The 20603-nt window shown below is 41.2% G+C and overlaps 1 protein-coding gene across 2 annotated transcripts in view; it reads left to right on the top strand.

Annotated features, from left to right (window-relative positions):
- Positions 1 to 20603, top strand: part of CDKL5 (cyclin dependent kinase like 5) — a gene marked incomplete at its 3' end in the record, with an annotated part of 167827 nt that overhangs the window by 138274 nt on the left and 8950 nt on the right. For both annotated transcript variants that reach the window (XM_080653864.1, XM_080653863.1), the window contains exons 12-15: positions 4194 to 5160; positions 8929 to 9030; positions 9273 to 9378; positions 11910 to 12033. In XM_080653864.1, the coding sequence (XP_080509990.1) occupies positions 4194 to 5160; positions 8929 to 9030; positions 9273 to 9378; positions 11910 to 12033 (1299 nt within the window). The remainder of the gene's footprint in view (positions 1 to 4193; positions 5161 to 8928; positions 9031 to 9272; positions 9379 to 11909; positions 12034 to 20603) is intronic.

Consider the following 20603-nt stretch of genomic DNA (forward strand, 5'->3'; position numbering starts at 1 on the left):
TGCTTGGGGTTCTCTGCGCTTCCTGGACTTGTAAGTCTATTTCTTTCACCAGGTAGGGAAAATTTTCTGTCATTATTTCTTCTAATAGGTTTTCAATATTTTGCTCTCTCTCTTCTTCTGGCACCCCAAAAATTCGGATGTTGGTATGCTTAAAGTTGTCCCAGAGGCTCCTTACACTATCTTCATATTTTTTGATTATTTTTTCTTTTTGTTTTTCTGGTTGGGTGTTTTTTGTTTCCTCATATTTCAGATCTTTGGTTTGATTCTTGGGGTCCTTTGATCTACAGTTGAATTTCTGTATATTCTTTATTTCAGACAGTGTATGCTTGATTTCTGACTGGTCCTTTTCCATTTTTTTTTTTTTTTTTTTGGCATTCTCATTAAGGTCCTTGAAGGTCTCACTAAGCTCCTCAGAGGTCTCATCAAGTTTCTCGGCGGTTTTTAGAAGATTCTTGAGTAACCTTATAAATGTGGTTTTGAACTCTATGTCCAGTAGTTTGCTTTCCTCCATTTCTTTCATTCGTGACATGTTTCTTTGTCTCCGCATTTTGCTGCTTCCCTGTGTTGATGGAGTGGTTTTCTGTGGTAGGTGACCAGTGGTTCAGCCTATCACCCGAGGTGGACACTCTTGGTGCACCCCTTTGTGGGCTGAGTGCAAAGTCTTGGTGTAGTTAAGCCTTGATTGCTGTTGGTACACTGGGAGGAATTGACCTCCAGGCCAATTGGCTGTGAGGACCCGCTGTGTCTATAATGGAAGAACTGCTGTGCTGGAGACATGCTTATGGGACAGGACTTGCTTCAATGGGGCTTTGGTGCTCACTGAGTCTGCCTCTTGAATGTGTCTTATGGATGTGAGTAGTTGAAATCTGGTGTCGTCTCACACTGACCACTAGATACACTAGATTCTGGATCTCCATTGGGGTGCAGGTCAGCCACTGTCTGAGGCCACCCAGCAGGAGCTACAGCGAGAACTACAGTTTTCTCCTCTTTGCTTGGGGTTTGGAGGTTTTGGAGCTCTCTGACCAGAGCTGCAGTTTGCTAGGTTAAGCTGCGATAGGGCAGGCCATTTATATGCAAAAGCCGCTGCTTGAAGCTTGGGTGGATTTGTAGATTTTGCGGGGCGGGGTCTCAGGGAGTCACTAGGCTAGGGTGTGGCAAACAGCGATGGCTGCCAGTCAGCAGTCTCTGCATCTCCGCGTTTCTAAGTCCCCACATCCCACGCCCCAGCACAGTAAACAAAGATTGCTGTGCGCACCTCTGTAAGAAAGCCACCCTCACTTTCCGACCCGATGGCAGACAGTCCAGCTTCTCCCCGTAGGAGTTTGGGTCCCCAGCGTCTCCCCAGAAACTGGAGTTCAGAGTAATTGGGAGCTTGTCTCCCTTCGGGTTGAAAAAAGCAGCCCACCGCCAACCCGATTCGCGCACCTCCGTACCTCAGCTTTTCAGCGCTTGTGCACGTCTCAGTGCTCTTTTCTCTTTCCTTCTAGTTGTAGAACTTCCACTCAGCCAGCTTTCCCATGGTTCTGGGTGATAGATGTTTTGTCTTTTAGTTGTAGTTTTGAAATTGTTGTGCGAGGCAGCAGTTTAGGTGTTTACCTATGCCGCTATCTTGGTTCTCTCTCCAGCTGTTTACTATCTTTAAAATGATTGTTTTGGGTATTGTTTCCCTCACATCTTATAAACCATTCTTACCTATTTCTTGTTTGTTTGTTTGAAGGCCTGGGAGCAGGTTCAAATTCTGTTCAAATTCACGTGTAGTTTTGTGCTCCACATTGAGAGCAGTGTTTCCAAGATTTTCAAAACTCTAGCAGCCATCTTCACTTTTCTCTATTCTTTGCTGGCTAGAGCTTTGGACTTTTCACAGTGTCTGCATGTGTTATCCCTGCAATTGCTCTTTCTAGGCCTGAAGGAGAAAGGGGACGAAATAGAGTTATGGGAGCCCAGGGGAGCCAGACAGAAGGAGCTGTCCCATGGGCACTGTAATCTAGAGGGTGCTGATGTCTGGAAAAACAGGGAAGACAGCCCCCAGCCTCTTGCACTGCTAAGCCTAGCAGGGAGTTAGAGGGCAATGGAGCCTGGGTGATGCAGTCTACAGCACTGGATTCCTGAGACCCAGGATGGGGCAAAGAGGAGTAGAGTGGATTGGGGGTTGGGCAAATGAGAAATAATCAACACACTCAGTCATATGTGTTTATAGGTGAGACTGTTTGTCATCAGTGGGGTTTTGAAAAATTACTAAGATATTCTGGTTACCAAGATAACTAACGACTCTGGAGGGCTGTCCCTTATTGACCTAGGTAGACTGTTGACATCATTTAATGGAAAGTGAAACTTTTCTCTTTTTTAAAATATTTTTAATTGATTTCAGAGAGGAAGGAAGAGAGAGAGAGAGAACTATCAATGATGAGGGCGAATGATTGACTGGCTGCCTCCTGCACACCCCACACTGGGGATGGAGCTCGCAACCCAGGCATGTGGCCTGACCTGACCAGGAATCGAACAGTGACCTTCTGGTTCATAGTTCGATGCTCAACCACTGAGCCATACTGGCCAGGCTAAACTTTCCTTTTTATGTAACTTCTTTCTAGGTCTGGGATTTGCCATTTAGTTAGCTTGTAGATAAGTGACTTTACTTAGTGTTGCAATTCTTATGACCCAACTGTGAGAGATTAGTGAGTGTGCGTTTAGGAGATGGGGCCTTGCACACTAGTAGAGGCTTGCTTGATATCCGATACTTTTTAATACTCTGAAAGATAGGAGGAGAGGAAAAGGACCCTTACCTTTGATCCCTGAGCAAGTGGGTTCTCAGGGAAAATGGGAAGACATGTTTTCACAGATTACCATTCCACAAGGGGCGGGGGGAATGTGACTTTCTTTCCAATCTGTGTGTATGGGAACAGAACTCTCCCAAATGAAACCATCATTAGCAATAACAATATTTGCAGCAAAATTTTCTAAATGCAGGAAAAAGGGAATTCTTTTTCACTTAAAAATATTCTTGGCCCTAACTGGTTTGGCTTAGTGGATAGAGCGTCGGCCTGTGGACTGAAGGGTCCCAGGTTCGATTCCAGTCGGGGGCATGTACCTTGGTTGCGGGCACATCTCCAGTAGGCGGTGTGTAGGAGGCAGCTAATCGATGTTTCTCTCTCATCGATGTTTCTAACTCTCTACCCCTCTTCCCTTCCTCTCTGTAAAAAAATCAATAAAATATTAAAAATATTCTTAACTATCTCAAAGTACAATTTGATCCTTTAAATAATTACAATAGGACAAAATGACCTGGTTGTGCTGTTAGTTTCAGCTTTTAAATAGCGGACAAGATTTTCCTCTAGATTTATGTTTTGTATTTTAAACCAAGTAGGAAATGAGGATTTAAATCCTAAAGAAGGCCTCAGTCAGTTTGCAATAATGACATGTGAAATGAAGAAGAGAATAAATTATGTTTTTTTTGAGAGAAATGAATTCTTTAGATCCCTGAGATCCAGTTCAAGATGCATTCCTGTTGAGTGTACAAGTATCTGTTGTACCCCAAGTATTGCCACTTCACTGAAACATAAACATTGATCATCGTGTTTTCCAACAGACCTCACTAGACAGTTTACATTTCTGTTTAGAGTGTCATTTTCTCTTATTGAGTACATTGCTAGAATTCTCATTCTTTGATGATACAGACTAAAGACAAAAGAGACACTGGTGTCTGTGTATATATTGTGAGTATGTACCTCTGAGGCAGCCTGTGAGTTTGGCAAATAAAAATGAAGTTCAAGGAACACAGTGACCTTTAAGTGTAAATGTTGCCTTCTGCCATTTAAGCAGACAAAAAGAGTCATAAAGGGTTTATCTATAGCTAAACTCTCTTGGTTCAAGCAGGCATTCTGTAACCAACACTCATGTGAGCAGTAACACAACAAAAGCAGGCTTTCCCAGATTATCAGTTAGAAACTATATTGGCAGCAAGTTAGCTGAGCTTTTAAGGATGTCCAAATCATTTCTTCAGGACTGGTGCTTGCAGAATGATTTGATCTAAGGCACTTACTGCTTATGGTTACTTATTATTTGTTGAGTCTAGTTTGAGACTTAATGTTTTTAAACTTTGAGGTGTTTTAAGTGTTTGTTCTTTTTTTAGGATACTTTTTGTGTGTCTGCTATTGAGGAAAACTGATAACACTTGTTTTGGGTTGTTTTTAATATAGAAATCAAGCCAGCAAAAGTACTGCTTTACAGTCTCACCACAGATCTAATAGCAAGGACATCCAGAACCTAAGTGTGGGTCTGCCCCGGGCTGAAGAAGGTCTACCCGCTAGTGAAAGCTTCCTCAATGGAAACCTTGCTGGAGCTACTCTTAGCCCCATGCACACCAAAACCTATCAAGCAAGCAGCCAGCCTGGGTCCACCAGCAAAGATCTTACCAACAACAACTTAACACACCTTCTCAGCCCAAAAGAAACCAAGTCAAAGTCTGAGTTTGATTTCAATATTGACCCAAAGCCTTCAGAAGGCCCAGGCACAAAGTACCTCAAGTCAAACACCAGATCACAGCAGAACCGGCACTCATTTATGGAAAGCTCTCAGAGCAAAGCCGGGACACTGCAGCCCAGTGAAAAGCAGAGTCGACACAGCTACATTGACACCATTCCCCAGTCCTCTAGAAGTCCTTCCTACCGGACCAAGACGAAAAGCCACGGGGCATTGAGTGACTCCAAGTCTGTGAGCAACCTTTCCGAATCCAGGGCCCAAATTGCAGAGTCCAACACCAATAGGTACTTCCCCTCCAGCTGCTTGGACTTGAACTCTCCAACCAGTCCAACCCCCACCAGGCACAGCGACACAAGAACTTTGCTCAGCCCCTCGGGGAGAAATAACCGAAGTGAGGGCACTCTGGACTCACGCCGAACCACCGCCAGGCATTCAAAAACGATGGACGAATTGAAGCTACCAGACCACGTGGACAGCAGCCATTCTCATTCGTTGTCTGCACCTCATGAATCCTTTTCTTATGGACTGGGCTACACCAGCCCCTTCTCCTCCCAACAGCGTCCACATAGACATTCCATGTATGTGACCCGGGACAAAGTGAGAGCCAAAGGCTTGGATGGAAGCTTGAGCGTAGGGCAAGGGATGGCAGCCAGAGCCAACAGCCTGCAGCTCTTATCTCCCCAGGTACAGCTGAGGGCCGTGACCTGGTCTGTTGGTTCACCATGGGAAGGTGGTACAGGGGTAAATAGGGTCAGTCTGCAATTTTCCCTATTACAGGAGTCTGTACTTGCTTGAAAGGAGGCATTAGGGAAGCAATACTTGAAGAACTAAAATCTGTTAAAAAGAATTGAATTATTTAACCCAATTGTTGAGTACTCAGAATTCAAAGCTTGTTTTCAGAAATCTGTTTTCTTAAATGTTCCTTTCTGGCATATTTTGTTGAGAGCATCCTATTTTGATTTATTATAGAATTCATTGGCTATATGGGTTAGTTTTTAATTTTCTCAAAATTCAGTAAGAATTCATGGAATTTTTTTCTCTAATTACTCCAAACCACTTTTGCTAAGACCTTATTCAATATCTTAACCAAATTGAAAAGTTTGAAATTTATGTAGAACCATAGAGAAATTTAACATCAGGCCAGGATAAGTGTTAATAGTTGGTCTTTGGATTGTTTTTTAAATATCAAGGCAATGCTTTTAGCATAATACTTTCTCCATCTTATTGATCTTCACCCTCTAGAACTGATACCTGTTTAAAAGAGCAGCATTCTTGCAACAGAACACAGTTTGGAGTAGTTTTATTTTTATTATATTTTTGTGACATTAAACATTCACCTGCATCAAAGAAATGAAGATGGAGAAAAGCCAATGTCAGAAGGGGATGAGTTTCATGTAGGGAAAGTCCTCCCCATTTAGAAGTTACACAAATAGGCATATGTAAGAACTCCAGATACTATGGATGGAAAATGTCATGGGAGGCTTAGCAAGATGATTGGCAGTAACTAGCAGTCACAGTCACAGTCACAGTCTGTGTAGCAAAGTAGCTGAGAGCTCAGCTGGGAAACCCCACAGACCCGAGTTTATATCCCAGTTCTACAATGTGCTTCAAACTGTGAATTTGGAAAAGTGATACTATCTCTCTGTGCCTCAGATTCCTCATCTGAGTGTTGTTGTGAGGATTAAAGACAGTGTATAAAGCACCATGCCCAGTGCTCAGCACAGAGTAAATGTTGAACAAATTTTAGTTGTTGCTGCTTCTGTGATGGGGGGGGGCTATTCTTTAGACATGGAACACCTTCTCTGTGCTGGGTATTCTCAGGCACTCAGAAGAGTCTGAGGTAGGGTTCTTGCCCTTGAGAAACTTATCTTCTCTCAGGGAAGATTAAATTATACATAACCATGGACTAATTAGGAACTACATTCCTATGGCACTGGCTATAAATAGGAGCTGAGAACAAGGAGAGAGCATTGTGAGCAGGAGCAGTCAGAAATGACTTTAGGGGCAACTAAAGGTCTTGCTGTGAGCTAGGGTGTAGAGAGAGGTTTGTAGAGAGAATGAAGATGTGTTAGGCATTCATTGAGCTAGGCACCATGATTGGCTCTAATTAGAAAGATGAAAAAGATGTGGTCCCTGCCCTTTTAGAGTATGAGGGTCGCACACTTGCCAACATATAGCTTATTATAATACCGTTTGGGTGAGTGCCTGCGCTGTGCGAGAGATGTGTGTGCTATAGAGGCCAAGGAACCTCTCAGTCAGGCAGGGGCTTGTGGGAAGCCCCCAGGGGAGGTGTTATCTAAGAAGAAACTTCTGGTACTTAACTAGGGGAAGACAATGGAGTCAACATCAGGAAAGAGGCTAGAAGGGAAGGTGGAAAAGAACAAGGAAGAGGAGAGTAAGAGAGACATTAAATAGCATGGTGTGCTGTGGGGATCACAACGTGTTCCACCTTGCTGGAATGGAAATGGAAGATTTCGGGTGGCTTTTGCAATAATGTAAGCATGAGGTGAGGAGAGAAAGTTCTGGACTGTCAATGCCAGCAGGAAAAACAGAAAGGGTGGGTCTCCAAGACTCCTCAGAAGTAGAAACAAGGGGACTTGTGAATTGAAGGACAGAACAGAGGAAAAGGAAAGCCTTCAGGGTTGCTTTTCTAGGAGCTCCTTTTCAGAGAAGAGAGGACTTTTGAAGCCATTGAATTCAACCCCTTCGTTTCACAATGAGCATGCTGAGGCTCCTAAATGTTTACTGGGTTGTCCAAGTTTACTAATTCAGAGCAGAGCTGGGATCATGAGGCAATGTCCAGGTCCCTCGCCAGCACTCTTTTTACTGTTTCATGCTGACATCTTGAGGTCGAAGTGACCCCTGGTCTCCACGAGGTTGGAAAGACCATCAGGTGCCCAGGAGAGAGGAGGAGCGAGAGATATCATGATTGGAGTCAGAGCAGTGGTGGTAGGCTCCCCCAAGGAACCCCTCTAGAGAGGAGAGAAGCTCTAGGGTCTACAAAGATCTCTAGAGCCCCCATAGACATTAAAACTTGCTAGCATTAAGATACCTATAGCAGGTAAAACTTGCTAGCACTAAGCATAGTGTAAACAGAGAAGTAGTAAGAAAAACAAAAAGCTTGAACTTGAAAAGTGGACTGGCTTTTTGAGAGTTCCAGAAAAAAATACTTAGAACATGGTGAAAATTAACTAATTATAAATAATTACTGTGGGCTAAGCACAGATACAACTGTTACTAAATGTTAGGTGCAGTTCAGGATGTACAGTGCCAACCTGCAAGACAGTACAACTTTAAAGGCACAAAGATGGCAGACAGCTTGACAATAACCAAATCTGTGGATAAATGAGGAGAATCACTCTCTTACAAAATGTTGTGGCTATGTTTAACAGTATGGGGACTGGACTGGCACTGTCATTTAAGAGTTTAGGTTAGATAGAAATCATTTGTTCTCTAAAATACTTTTTAGAGGCATTTGTAAACAATACAGGTGATAACATTCATATGAGATTTTGTCATAAAGTAGAAAGAAGAATGGCTATATTGGATGATTTCCTGCTAAGAATCCATTCATAGTACATTTGGGGAGTGAAGAGGAAAAAGAGAGACTCAGATTTTAAATTTTAAATGTTTTTGATACATCACATAAGGCTCATGATAATACACAATGCAGCTAACTCCTCTTAATGGCTTGGTAATTTTGTTCCTTAATCTTTTTTTCTGAGAGTAGAAAATGCTGCTTTCCCCTCCTTGAACACCACTGTGGACCAATACTGCTCTTAGCTTATGAATCACTTCCTTGAGAGAAATAGGTAGTGTCTCCTGAGATGAGCAGTGTTGTAATTATGGTTAAGGAAGTATATGAGATATAACTACTGCTATCCTAGAGAAGATTCAGAAGAGAACTTAAGTACATAAACTACAGTAGTTAGAGAAATTTAAGACAGAAATGATTAAGAGTATTTATTCTATTCCTTGATATATCCAAAGAACTTTAGTTTTCATCTGCATATGCCATATAAATTCTTCATGAAAAATAATTTTGGATCTGCACAGTACTTTTTGGTGAACTCAGCCTAAAATCTGCTAGAGAATTTTTGAATTAAGTAATAGGATCTCTAATTAGAGTGCTGAACAGAACCATGGCCATCTAGATATTAGGAAGATCATTTTCTTTGTTTTTAATAATTAATTGAACTATTTTCAGAATAATTCATTCCCTGCTCGCCTGAACTTTAATGAGAATTTCACTTTCCATCTGTGTGACAGTTGTTTGACTTACTTTACATTCATCAGATGACTTTTACAGGACAATTTATGTTTTAGCCAACTAACATTTTTTCTTTTAGTCAGTTTAGGTACTGGTTATACCAAATAAAGCCCATGGCAATTTAGGTGATTTTCATAATTTATAAGGACACTCTTATTAATCCTTTTCAATTTGACTTTCAGCCGGGGGAACAGCTCCCTCCAGAGATGACTGTGGCAAGATCTTCCATTAAAGAACCCTCCAGAGAAGGCAACTCTGCATTCCACACACGGCAGAAATCTGAGGTCTGAGTTCCCCAGATTGCTACCTTATATGATAATGCCTGTCTGTAAAGATTGGTCATTCAGCATCATTACAACCTATCTTTTAAAATTTATCTATGCCCAGTCTCCCACAAATAATTTGAACTGACTTGTAAAGTAGTTTTCCTCATGCCAAAATTCTCAGTTTTCTTTTAAAAAGACCCTGGAGTGCTATTCTAAATTCACAGGTCTTTTACTTTATATAAACCTGTTTCCTCCCTCAGGGTGGAGCATATCATGACCCCCACTCTGATGATGGCACTGCCCCTAAAGAAAATAGACATCTGTACAATGATCCTGTTCCAAGGAGAGTTGGCAGCTTCTACCGAGGTAAGCCTGACCCCTGACGCCCAAAAGGGTCCTCTCTCTGCCCCTGACTATACCTGCAGCCCATACCCTCCCCTACATTTCACTGCCCTGGCTTCAGGTCAGTGTGATTCACCTGCCCTGTCGCCTTGCAATGCTTTCCCGGCTTCAGGTCCCGCTGTCTAATTTGAGGTCCTCGGGGCTTCTGACTTGGGTTATTTGAGTAGTCTTCCTATTTCCAAGGTCACCATCAAAACAGTCTCTGGAATGACCCTTCTGAAGCTGTGTTCTGACCACACCATTCATTGATTTAATTCAGTGATAAAATACTTACTGATATCACCTGTATGCCTGGCATTTTTCTAGTTTAGAACATGGCAGTGAACATGACTGTTGAAGGCAACCCATTGCCTCCCACCACCTCATCCACAGTCTTCTATCTCTCACCTTCTGAGAGTCTTCTGCCAGCTTCTCATTGGCATCAAGACAAAATCTGAATTCCCTAAGATGGCATTTCAGACTTCCCATTCCCTGGCCCTGCTATCCTTTCCAGCTGCTCCGCTTCCTCTCAGGTGACCAGCCTGTGGTATGCACGCATGCCACACCCTCCTCTGGCATGAAACTCACTCCTCCCACTGCTTGGATAGCTTGTTTTTGTTTCTGTCCTTTTTAAGATTCTACCTTGAGGTTCTTTGCAGTGTGATGTCTTCCCTGCCCACCCAGACCAAGTGTTTCCCCCCCTGTTCCACCCATGATTCCTTGTTTAGGCCTCTAACATGACACAGACCACGTGGTACTGCTTCTTTGTATTTCTCTCTCGCAAGATTGTGCAGCTCTTTATCTTTTCCTCTTTCACCCTCATTGACTAGCATACTGCCTGGCAGTTTCATTAATATTTGTTGATTGAATGAAAGAAAATCTTAAAATCTTGCACAGCCTTAAAATGCACTTCAATGTTTAATAGAATCTAAAACAGATGCTTTGGGGGCCTGTGTGGATTTAGGAGATGCTGACAGAGAAAGGCATCCTCTTTGAGGAGTTCCTGGGGAGCTTTAGCCTATAGTAAGGAGACAGACAGCAAGCCCATTCAGGGTGGGGCAAGGTCCTGGGTTTGGGAGGCTCAGCTTTTCAAAACCTTCCACACACACCCACACCCACATTGCCTGGCTTCTCACTATTGTGCTAATTAGGGAGGACAGCTGGAAAGGGGCAGGAATTGGGGGGTGTGGAATGGACAGCTGCTTGGTCATTTTCATCAGGAACCTGAGCTAAATAAATACATACAAGTGGTATTCAGTACTAAATGTATATTGAATGACTAGGCTACTCTGTTTTCTCCTAGCCCCACCTTTGAAAAAAGCATAAGGCATTGAATATACCTTTTTTTTAAATATGTTTTTATTGATTTCAGAGAGGAAGGGAGAGGGAGAGAGAGATAGAAACATCAATGATGAGAGAGAATTATTGATTGGCTGCCTCCTGCACGCTCCCCCCCGCTCCCCGCCACTGGGGACCGAGCCCGCAACCCGGGCGTATACCCTTGGCCAGAATCGAACCTGGGACCCTTTAGTCTGCAGGCCGACGCTCTATACACTGAGCCAAACTGGCTAGGGCTGAATATACCTTTTAATGTACTCTTTTTTCATGCCATGGTTACTTTAGAATCTTACGGGATTAAAATTTTAATTCAGATTAAAGTTACTTAAAACAAAATCTTGTAGAATACATGAGCAAAAGCCTTTTCTTCTATCACTATAAGTTTTACTTCCAAAATGAACCATGTTATTTCTGTAGATGTCTGTGAAATATACTTTAATATAAAATGTTAACAAAATTCTAATTAATGAATCTGGATCCACAGTTTTATTTTGCTTGCAAGCAAATTAAATTAGTTAATATCAGCAAAGCCCCTCATTTGTCTACCTGATAATCCACTTTTTTTATTTTAGAAAGTGTACAAATAGAAAAGATTTAACTAAGTGAACATCTGGAGATAGCTGCCATTTCAATAATCTTACTAAATCTAATTGGATGAAGATTTAGTGGTATCACTGAAATGATAGATGTTTCTAGAATACTTCATTGTACTGGTCAAGAGTCAAGTGAAATGGTGTCATTTATCTTGATATCCAGCCTGTATATTCTTTTTGTGATGAAATTTGCAATATGTTTTGATTTATGACCAAGCTTAGAAATTGACAGAAAAAAATAGTAACCCTCACCCAAAAAGCAGAAAAGTATTTACTCAAGTAGAATTTGGTTTTTCTTTGTTTATTCCTGGATTTAGAACTTACAGAAAAAGTTGTATTCTTGTGCAAGTAACCAAATTTCTTTGGTATTTAGTTAAAAATATATATATAATTGATGCTGCCTCCAAAGTGTCAAGACTTAAATGGTAGTTTGTATGTTCCAGCACACATATTGTTAAAAATCACTTCAAACTAAGGATAGGTTTTGCATAATTGGGTTTTATTTATGTGAGAAAAAATACAATGGAGTAACTTGAATACTGCTTTGACCAAAATAGTACTACATCAGTGACTTTCTTTATCTAGTGCCATCTCCACGTCCAGATAATTCTTTCCATGAGAATAATGTGTCAGCCAGAGTTTCTTCCCTGCCTTCAGAAAGCAGTTCGGGAACTACCCACTCAAAAAGACAACCAGCGTTCGAAACATGGTAAGGATTTTGGTTTGTTTCTACCCTTATTTTTTCTAACTGGAGATCTGAGATTTTAAAGAAATTCTGGATAAACATTTAGCATTCTTTCTCGTGCTAGGCCTTTCTTTCTCAAGAGAGATTGTTTGATAAGGAAAATGTGATCTGTTATTATTTGTAATGGTTTATTTCAAGTGCAGCATTTATATTAAATATCATGTAAAAGAAAAAAAATTTCCTGGCGCAGTAAATACCTCATAAGTCTTTCATTGCGTTCTTCTGATATGATTGATGTCTTTCACTGTCTCCTCTTTTGTTGTATTGAATCACGTAGCAGACACTTTGCTTAGCAGTTTGTATACACTATTATATTCAGTTCTCACAATCAGTCTTTGAAGTAGGGGTGGCTCCCACTCTACAGATGAGGAAACCACAGCTTAAAAAAGTTAAGGAGCTTGTTGAGTGCTGGACAGCCAGTAACAGGAGCCAGGATCTAGTCCTACATGGATTCTGACTCCACAGCTTGTATCTTTCATCTCTATGCCACCTTACTTTTTTAAGATTATATATATATATATATATATATATATATATATATATATATATATATATATACATTTCAGAGAGAAAGAGAGAGGTAGAAACATCAATGATGAGAGAGAATCAGCGATCAGCTGCCTTCTGCATGCCCCACTCTGGGAATTGAGCCCGCAACCCAGTCATGTGTCCTGACTGGGAATTGAACCATGATTTCCTGGTTCATAGGACGATGCTCAACCACTGAGCCATGCCCGGCCAGGCCCAACTTACTTTTTTCATGATAAAAAGAGAAATTGGGGAAACAATTGTTTATGGTACCACAAAAGTGTTATAGTAGCCAGACATTAAAATGTGCCAACTTTGCTAATCCTTTTATCTTGTTGTGTCATATGTAATAAAAATTTAGGGAGACTATAATGTATATCAAGTCTCAGAGGATATGTCTGGAAGTAAGGACTTTTTGAAAATAGTAATGTGGACTTTGTATTCTCAGCTGCCCAGAAAGACTGCCCAGAATCCAGATGTGAGGGGCACTTATGTGTACTTCATAGAACTAACTACCAAGTTTTCCACCAGTGGAATAAAACGGTGCATTGCTGTAACACACTGAATTTAGAATGAGACCAATCTGTCAGAGAGCCCATCTCTGATGTTGGCAGAAGTCACAGAGGGGCTTAGGCCAGTTTTCATAACCCTGTGTGGTTTCACAATTTGGACCCTGTTGGCAGGGTTATTTTGAGGTTTCATTGTTACTGTGCCCAATGGTGAAAATAACTTAATTATTATTTTTTGTTCTGTTAATCCTCACCCGAGGATATTTTTCCACTGATTTTGAGAGAAAGTGTAAGGGAGGGGGAGAGACAGAGAAACATCAATGTAAGAGAGAGACATAGATTGGTTGCCTCCCGCATGTGCCCCGACCAGGGCTGTAGATTGAGCCTGCAGCTGAGGTACATGCCCTTGACCAGAATCAAACCTGGGACCCTTTAGTCTGAGGGCCAATGCTCTATCCACTAAGACAAACTGGCTTGGGCAATTATTTTAAAACAATAATAAAAGCTATTTTTAAAGCTATAAATACTTTTTCTTTTATAAGCACACTTTACATCCATTGCTTTATTTATAAAATGAGAGTCTTAACATTAGTGACGACTAAGAGGGTAGACTTTGGAAATAGAGTATCTTGATTAATGTCACTTCCTGGCCATGTGATTTTGACATCTTTTCCCTCATCTGTAAAATAGGGCTAGGAAGAGCATCTCCTTCACAGGGTTAGTGATGATTAACTGGGTTAAAACATCAAAAGCATCTAGAGCAATAACTTCTTAATGTCAGCAGTGTTTACCATGTCCTCTTACTTCAGTATGACTGGTCAGGTGTCTCCCTTCCACTTACTTTGCTGACAGACTTTGGTACATTCTCTCTTTATGTGACTGTAGACAAGATCTCCTATACATTAACCTGGGAGCACAGTTGCAACTTATTTTAATTATCAGCATTGACAATTTTCAAGTGTGGCTTTAACAAGACTTGAGAGTAGTGTCTAAATTATGAGAATGTGGAATTACAGAAAAAATTGGTTTTCCTCTTGTTCATTGCATAATGAATTAGTGACGGTTTAAAAGAGTATCAATTACAGATTAACAGAGTCCTGTGAAAATTAGGTAGATCAGACCAAAACTGAGTCCAAATGTGGTATAAGTGCTACTCACAACATACTGCTTCTGTCTTTTTTTTAAAAATATATTTTATTGATTTTTTACAGAGAGGAAGGGAGAGGGATAGAGAGTCAGAAACATCGATGAGAGAGAAACATCGATCAGCTGCCTCCTGCACACCTCCCACTGGAGATGTGCCTGCAACCAAGGTACATGCCCTTGACCGGAATGGAACCTGGGTCCTTTCAGTCCACATGCCGACGCTCTATCTACTGAGCCAAACCAGTCAGGGCTGCTTCTGTCTTTTTGATAATCAGTTTGAGTAGAGCTTGTTTAGACCTGGGAATGTGTGGAAACCTGAAAACAGTTCTAAAAAATTAGACACACAATTGGGATATTGAACTTTAGACAAGTTTCCATTGAGTCATCTGTACTCTGCTGCTAGTACTAGGAGGCTTGAGAGAGTTCCAGATCATTGGTGATGAATTTCAATATTCTTTTGTTCCTGTTGCTCCTCCTGATATTGCTGCTATGATATTTCTTCATGCATCACATCTAACTTAGTCTAAGTCATTTGTTAAGCTTGACTTGTCTTGATGTTTTTTTCTTAAACAAGTAATCTCATTTTTTCACCATACTGTGTATATTTGAAAGAAATACAGTTTGATAATTGTTACAAAAAAACAGTGAATTGCTGTTTCTAAATTGCTACTTTCCGAAGGGCAGTCTCTTTCTCCTTGATAGTACTTTACATTTCTTTGGGGAAGAGAATGTTTCTACAGGGTATACATTTTTGTAATGAAAAAAAATAATCAAGCTGCTATGTCTTATTATAAGTAATAAATAGATATTGTAGTATACTATCCAGAATGGTTATTCTGGCCATCTCAGCTATCTAGAATCCATATTTATAAAAATAGGATGCTTTTAATTTGCTTAATGTATAAATATGTTTAGAAAGCCTGCTGTCAAAAATGGGCTAAAAATTGATGCTTAAAACAGTAAACCAAATTAATGAGAAATCCCAGTGAAGAACTGCTGTCACTCACTTGCACAATCCCAGGCTTTTTCTTCTTGTAGAGTTATTAATATATTGGTGTCCATTGTTGCTTGCCATCCTAAGTCACAAAATTATTCACTGATTTTCTCTTCTCAAACATTACTGACCACTCCATTGACACTGCCAGAGGAGGGAAGGTGGCAAGGAAAGTGTTACAGAGTAATTAATGCCCCTCTCCTCTTCAGTTCACCTTCATGCTGCTCCCAGAAGGATTATGCTGAAGACTCTGATGTCTGACCCTGTCAAACCTGTGGGGCTCCTGCCTGGAGTCTGTGAGCAGCTTGAAGTCACACTCCTTGTTTTATTTTCCTCTGTAGTTCCAACACCTAACACAGGGCCTGGCACATACAAAGAACTCTGTAAATGTTGGTTGACTTTGATTCAGTCGGTTTTCATTCATTCCCTTTTTTTAGGTGAGTCTTTTGAATTCTCTCTTTCCTCTTGACCAGTTAGAGAAATAGCTGTTGTGTGAGATAACGCTTGAGTCCTGAGACTGTTCAGGAAGCAGACTGTTACCCCCGCACCGTCATCACCTCTCACCTCCGCCATTTTATTAACCCTGGATAGTGTGCCAGGTGACTAGCTGGGTGGTCCTTAAAGTTCCTGTCCCTGAAATTTATGTGATCACCCACTTGCCCTTCTCTTGTGCTGCTCCTCTTGGACCCGTTTATTGCTGTACAATTAGCTCAACTCAGCACATAATGCACAGGGTTGACGATTCAAATTTGAGCTATATTATGGGGCACACCCTTACCCATTGGGTGCAGTACTGGTTCTAAATGTTTAAGTCTCTCTCTTCATTCTTTGTACAACACAGCTTTTCAGGGCCTGTGTTCTTTTCAGGGCTTCTCTCCATCTCTGTCTCTCTCTGAGTCTCTCCCCCAGGCTTTTCTCCCTTGGGTTTCTCTGTTAATTCTCTGTATGTGTATGTTTCAGTGTAGCTTCTCCCTCTCTCCCACTTGCGCTGTTTCTGACTTCCTCCTGTGTCTTTTGTGATACATGTACACCCACACTTCACTCCTAGCTTCCGTCCTCTAATTCAAGGGTAATTTTTTTTTCTGTTTTGGCCCCTGGGATCTCTCACCGCCTGGATCTTGGCCCCACCACCTCTGCTCAGGTTCAGTTTGAAGATGTTTTCCTTGTAATTCTCCCTCCCCTCCCCACCCCGGGGTCTAGTTTATCCAGTGTCTCTGAAAAAATGCTGCAGAGGGTCTTTGATTCAGCTTCCCTGTGTTTGGGTCACAAGGAACAACAGACACCGGCTTTTTGTCCTGCTCCTTCTCTTTCGTTAGTCTCTTCTGCCCCCATCTTCTCACTTCCATCTTATTAACTAGACTCTTCTTCCCATCTCACATCCTGCTCCCTGCCCCTCCTAGGACCAGTGTCTCAAGCCTTCACTTCCTCTCTCGCCAGCATTAGCATTCTTTTTTTTTTTTTTTGCCAGCATTATCATCCTTATAGTAACATCCATTCCCTTCCTGGGGTTGCAGTCATGATGAACGTGCCCCTCTTAAAGATTGGCAGAAAGCACTTTTACTACTGACCCTCAACATTTCTTTGAGATTTTGTTAGACTTTCTGGTTGGTAAAATCTTCTATCTATTCATCTGAATACTGTGCTGTGCAGACCCCATTATGGAAGGATATAAGGTATATTATAAGCAAATAATTATTTAACCTCTGGAAGTTGCAGAACATTAAAAATAGTATTGCTGGTTGGACTCGGTGCTCTCTGAGGTTCCTTTCCATCCTAAGGGTCCTGCTTTTGTGGTTCCAACAGCAAACTATGCTGGTTCTGCTGTGGTTCTTAGAACCCTCACATGACTGAATGTTGTGGCCTGGAATTGAGTTTAGGGTAGTCTGTCTTTAGGCTTCATGCAAGAGGGTTTTATCTCCTTAATCTCAAAAGTACTTGCCATAAGAAAGTATGACCGAAATCCCAGTCTGTCCTTAGGACAACGAAGTTTTCCCCAGCACCACAACACTGCATGTAAAGAATTTTTAACTTTTCATTTATTTCATTCTCACCCATTCCACCCTGTCTGAAGTTTTTCAGCTTTCAAAATTATAAATCATTCAGAGTTCCAATATTAGTCATTTTATTGGTTGTGCTGTATTATAAAACTGTCATTTCAGAAGTTGGGACTTTCGATGATGTTTAAAATTGCAGGTCCTAATGAGTTTCAGGAACACCTGTGCCTGCAGTACATGCTTTTACTTCCTTGGGATTCCCATTAACTTTTAGGCTAAACACTTTAGAAGAAATTATCATTGCTCCTTTAAACAGTCATGGTTTTTAGTTCCTGTTCTCTCTCTCTCTCTCTCTCTCTCTCTCTCTCTCTCTCTCTCTCTCTATATAATATATATATATATATATATATATATATATATATATCCCCTTGTTGTCTTTGATCTTGAGTTCCTGGCTTTTCAAGTCAAAAATTTTTTGTCATTTCTAAAATCTTTTTATTACACTGCAGTACATTTGGTATTGAAATTAAAAAGAAGGAATGGTAAATCACCAAAATAATTTTCTTACCCAGAGATAATAGCTGTTAAGATTTTATTTTATTTCTTTCTGCCTTTTAAAAAAAGTATGTATATGTAAACACATATTCCTTTTTTAAAAATACAGCTAGGCTCATATTATGTAGAAAGTTTTAAATCCTGCTACTTTCACTTAATACTTGAATGTTTTGGGGTATTTTGACTGTAGTTGATTTCTAATTTCATTCCACTGTGATCTGAGATGCTTGATACTATTTCAATCTTCTTGAACTTGTAGAAACTTGTTTTGTGTCCTAACATGGGGTCTATCTTTGTGAATGATCCACATGCACTTGAGAAGAATGTATATTCTGCAGCTTTGGGGTTAAATGTTCTATAAATGTCAATTAAATCCATCTGATCCAGTGTATCCTTTAGAGTCACTGTTTCCTTGTTAAGTTTTTGTCTGGAAGATCTATCCAGTGAAGTCAGTGGGGTGTTAAAGTCCCCTACTATGACTGTATTGTTGTCTCTCTCTCCCTTGAAGTCCTCTAGACGTTTTTTACTATATTTAGGTGCTCCTATATTGGGTACATATTTGTTTACCAGGGTTATATCCTCTTGTTGGATTGATCCCTTTAGTATTATGTAGTGACCTTTGTTGTCTCTTGTGATGGCCTTCATTTTGAAGTCTATTTTGTTGGATATGAGTATTGCTACTCCAGATTTTTTTCTTTTCCATTTGCATGGAAAAAAATTTTCCATCCCTTCACTCTCATCCTGTATGTGTCTTTTGTTCTAAGGTGGGTTTCCTGCGGACAGCGTATAGTTGGGCCATGTTTTTGTATCAATTCAGCTACCCTATGCCTTTTGATTGGAGTATTTAATCCATTTATATTTAAGGTTATTATTGATAGGTGCTTATTTATTGCCATTTTAATTCTCTGTGCCTAGGTTTCTCTCTGTATTTCTTCTTCTCATTACAGCAGTCCTTTTAGCATTTCTTGTAATGCTGGCTTGTTGGTGATATACTCCTTTAGCATTTTTTTTTTTTTTTGGTCTGGGAAGCTCTTTATTTGACTATCTATTTTGAATGATAGCCTTGCTGGATATAGTAATCTTGGTCTCTCAGATCCTTGCTTTCCATTACCTTGAGTACTTCATGCCATTCCCTTCTGGCCTGTAGAGTTTCTGATGAGAAATCAGGTGCCAGCATTATTGGAGCTCCTTTGTAGGTAACAGTTTGCTTTTCTCTTGCTGCCTTTAAGATTCTCTCTTTGTCTTTAATTTTTGGCATTTCAATTATGATGTGTGTGGGTGTTGGCCTTTTGGGTTCTTCTTGCTGGGATTCTCTGTGCCTCCTGGATTTGTGTAACTTTTTCCTTTACCAGGTTAGGGAAGTTTTCTTCCATTATTTCAAACACATTCTCTATCCCTTCCTCCCTTTCTGCCTCTTCTGGCATACCTGCTATTAGAACATTGTTATGTTTCATGTTGTCTCACAGCTCCCTTAAGCTGTCCTCCTGTTTTTTAATTGTTTTTTTTTTTCTTTTTGGTTCTCTGATTGAGTGATTTTTTTCAACCCTGTCTTCTAATTCACTGATTCAACCCCCAGCTTCCCCTAATCTGCTGTGTATTCCTTACAATGTGTTCTTTATTTGTGCTATGTTATTCTTTATTTCTGTTTTCATAGTTACTATATCTTTTCTCATGCTATTGAGCATCTTTACCATCATTATTCTGAACTCTGTATCAGATAAATTTCTTATCTCTGCTTCATTGATCTCTTCTTCTGGAGAATTCTCTTATTCTCTAATTTGGGGGTTGTTTCTTTGCCTCTTCATTTTGGCTGCCTGTTTGGGTTTGTGACTATGTATTAGGTAGATCTGCTATGCCTCTCAGTCTCTAGTGCAGGAAAGTGTCAAATGCTGTTTCTCACTGACTAGATCAGGCAAAGATTCAAAGCCTCACAGTCTACAGAATGATAGGATTTTATCGTAAACTAGTGACCCGGTGCATAGATTCATGCACATTGAAGGGAAATTAATTAAAAGGTGGCTGGCGGGGCAGGACTGGGAGTGGGTTCCCTCCGGCAAGGGGTCCCTCAGCCTGGCCTGTGGGGATCTGGCTGAAACTGGCTCTCCAACATCCCCTGAGGGTTCCTGGAGTATAAGAGGGCACTCTGCAAAGTTGCCATCGTACAGGGTGTGGAATGCAAATGCAAGTGTGCAGTAAACCAGATTTGGGGCCGACAGTGCCCCAGCAACAACATAACCCACGGCTGAAGGTGGAATCGTGCAGTTCCATGAGGAATTGGGCTCCCTCCTCTCTGGTTTCAGGGTGTGTCACCCAAGAACCGCTGCTGCCAAGTCACTGCAGCTCGGCAGCTCCTGTGTTGAGCATCTGCCCCCTGGTGGTCAGTGTGTGTCATAATGACCAGTCAGATGGTCGGACACTTAGCATATTAGCCTTTTATATATATAAACTAGAGGCCCAGTGCACGAAATTCGTGCACGGGGAGTGGGGTGGGGGTGTCCCTCAGCCCAGCCTGCACCCTCTCCAATCTGGGTTCCCTCTCACAATCCAGGACTGCTGGCTCCCAACTGCTCGCCTGCCTGCCTGCCTGCCTGATTGCCCCTAACCGCTCTGCCTGCCAGCCTGATCACCCCCTAACTACTCCCCTGCCAGCCTGATCGACGCCTAACTGCTCCCCGGCCGGCCTGGTCACCCCCAACTGCCCTCCTCTGCCGGCCATCTTGTGGCAGCCATCTTGTGTCCACATGGGGGCGGCCATCTTTGACCACATGGGGGAGGCCATCTTGTGTGTTGGAGTGATGGTCAATTTGC

Source organism: Plecotus auritus (assembly GCF_963455305.1).
Source record: "Plecotus auritus genome assembly, chromosome: X".
NCBI lineage: Eukaryota > Metazoa > Chordata > Mammalia > Chiroptera > Vespertilionidae > Plecotus > Plecotus auritus.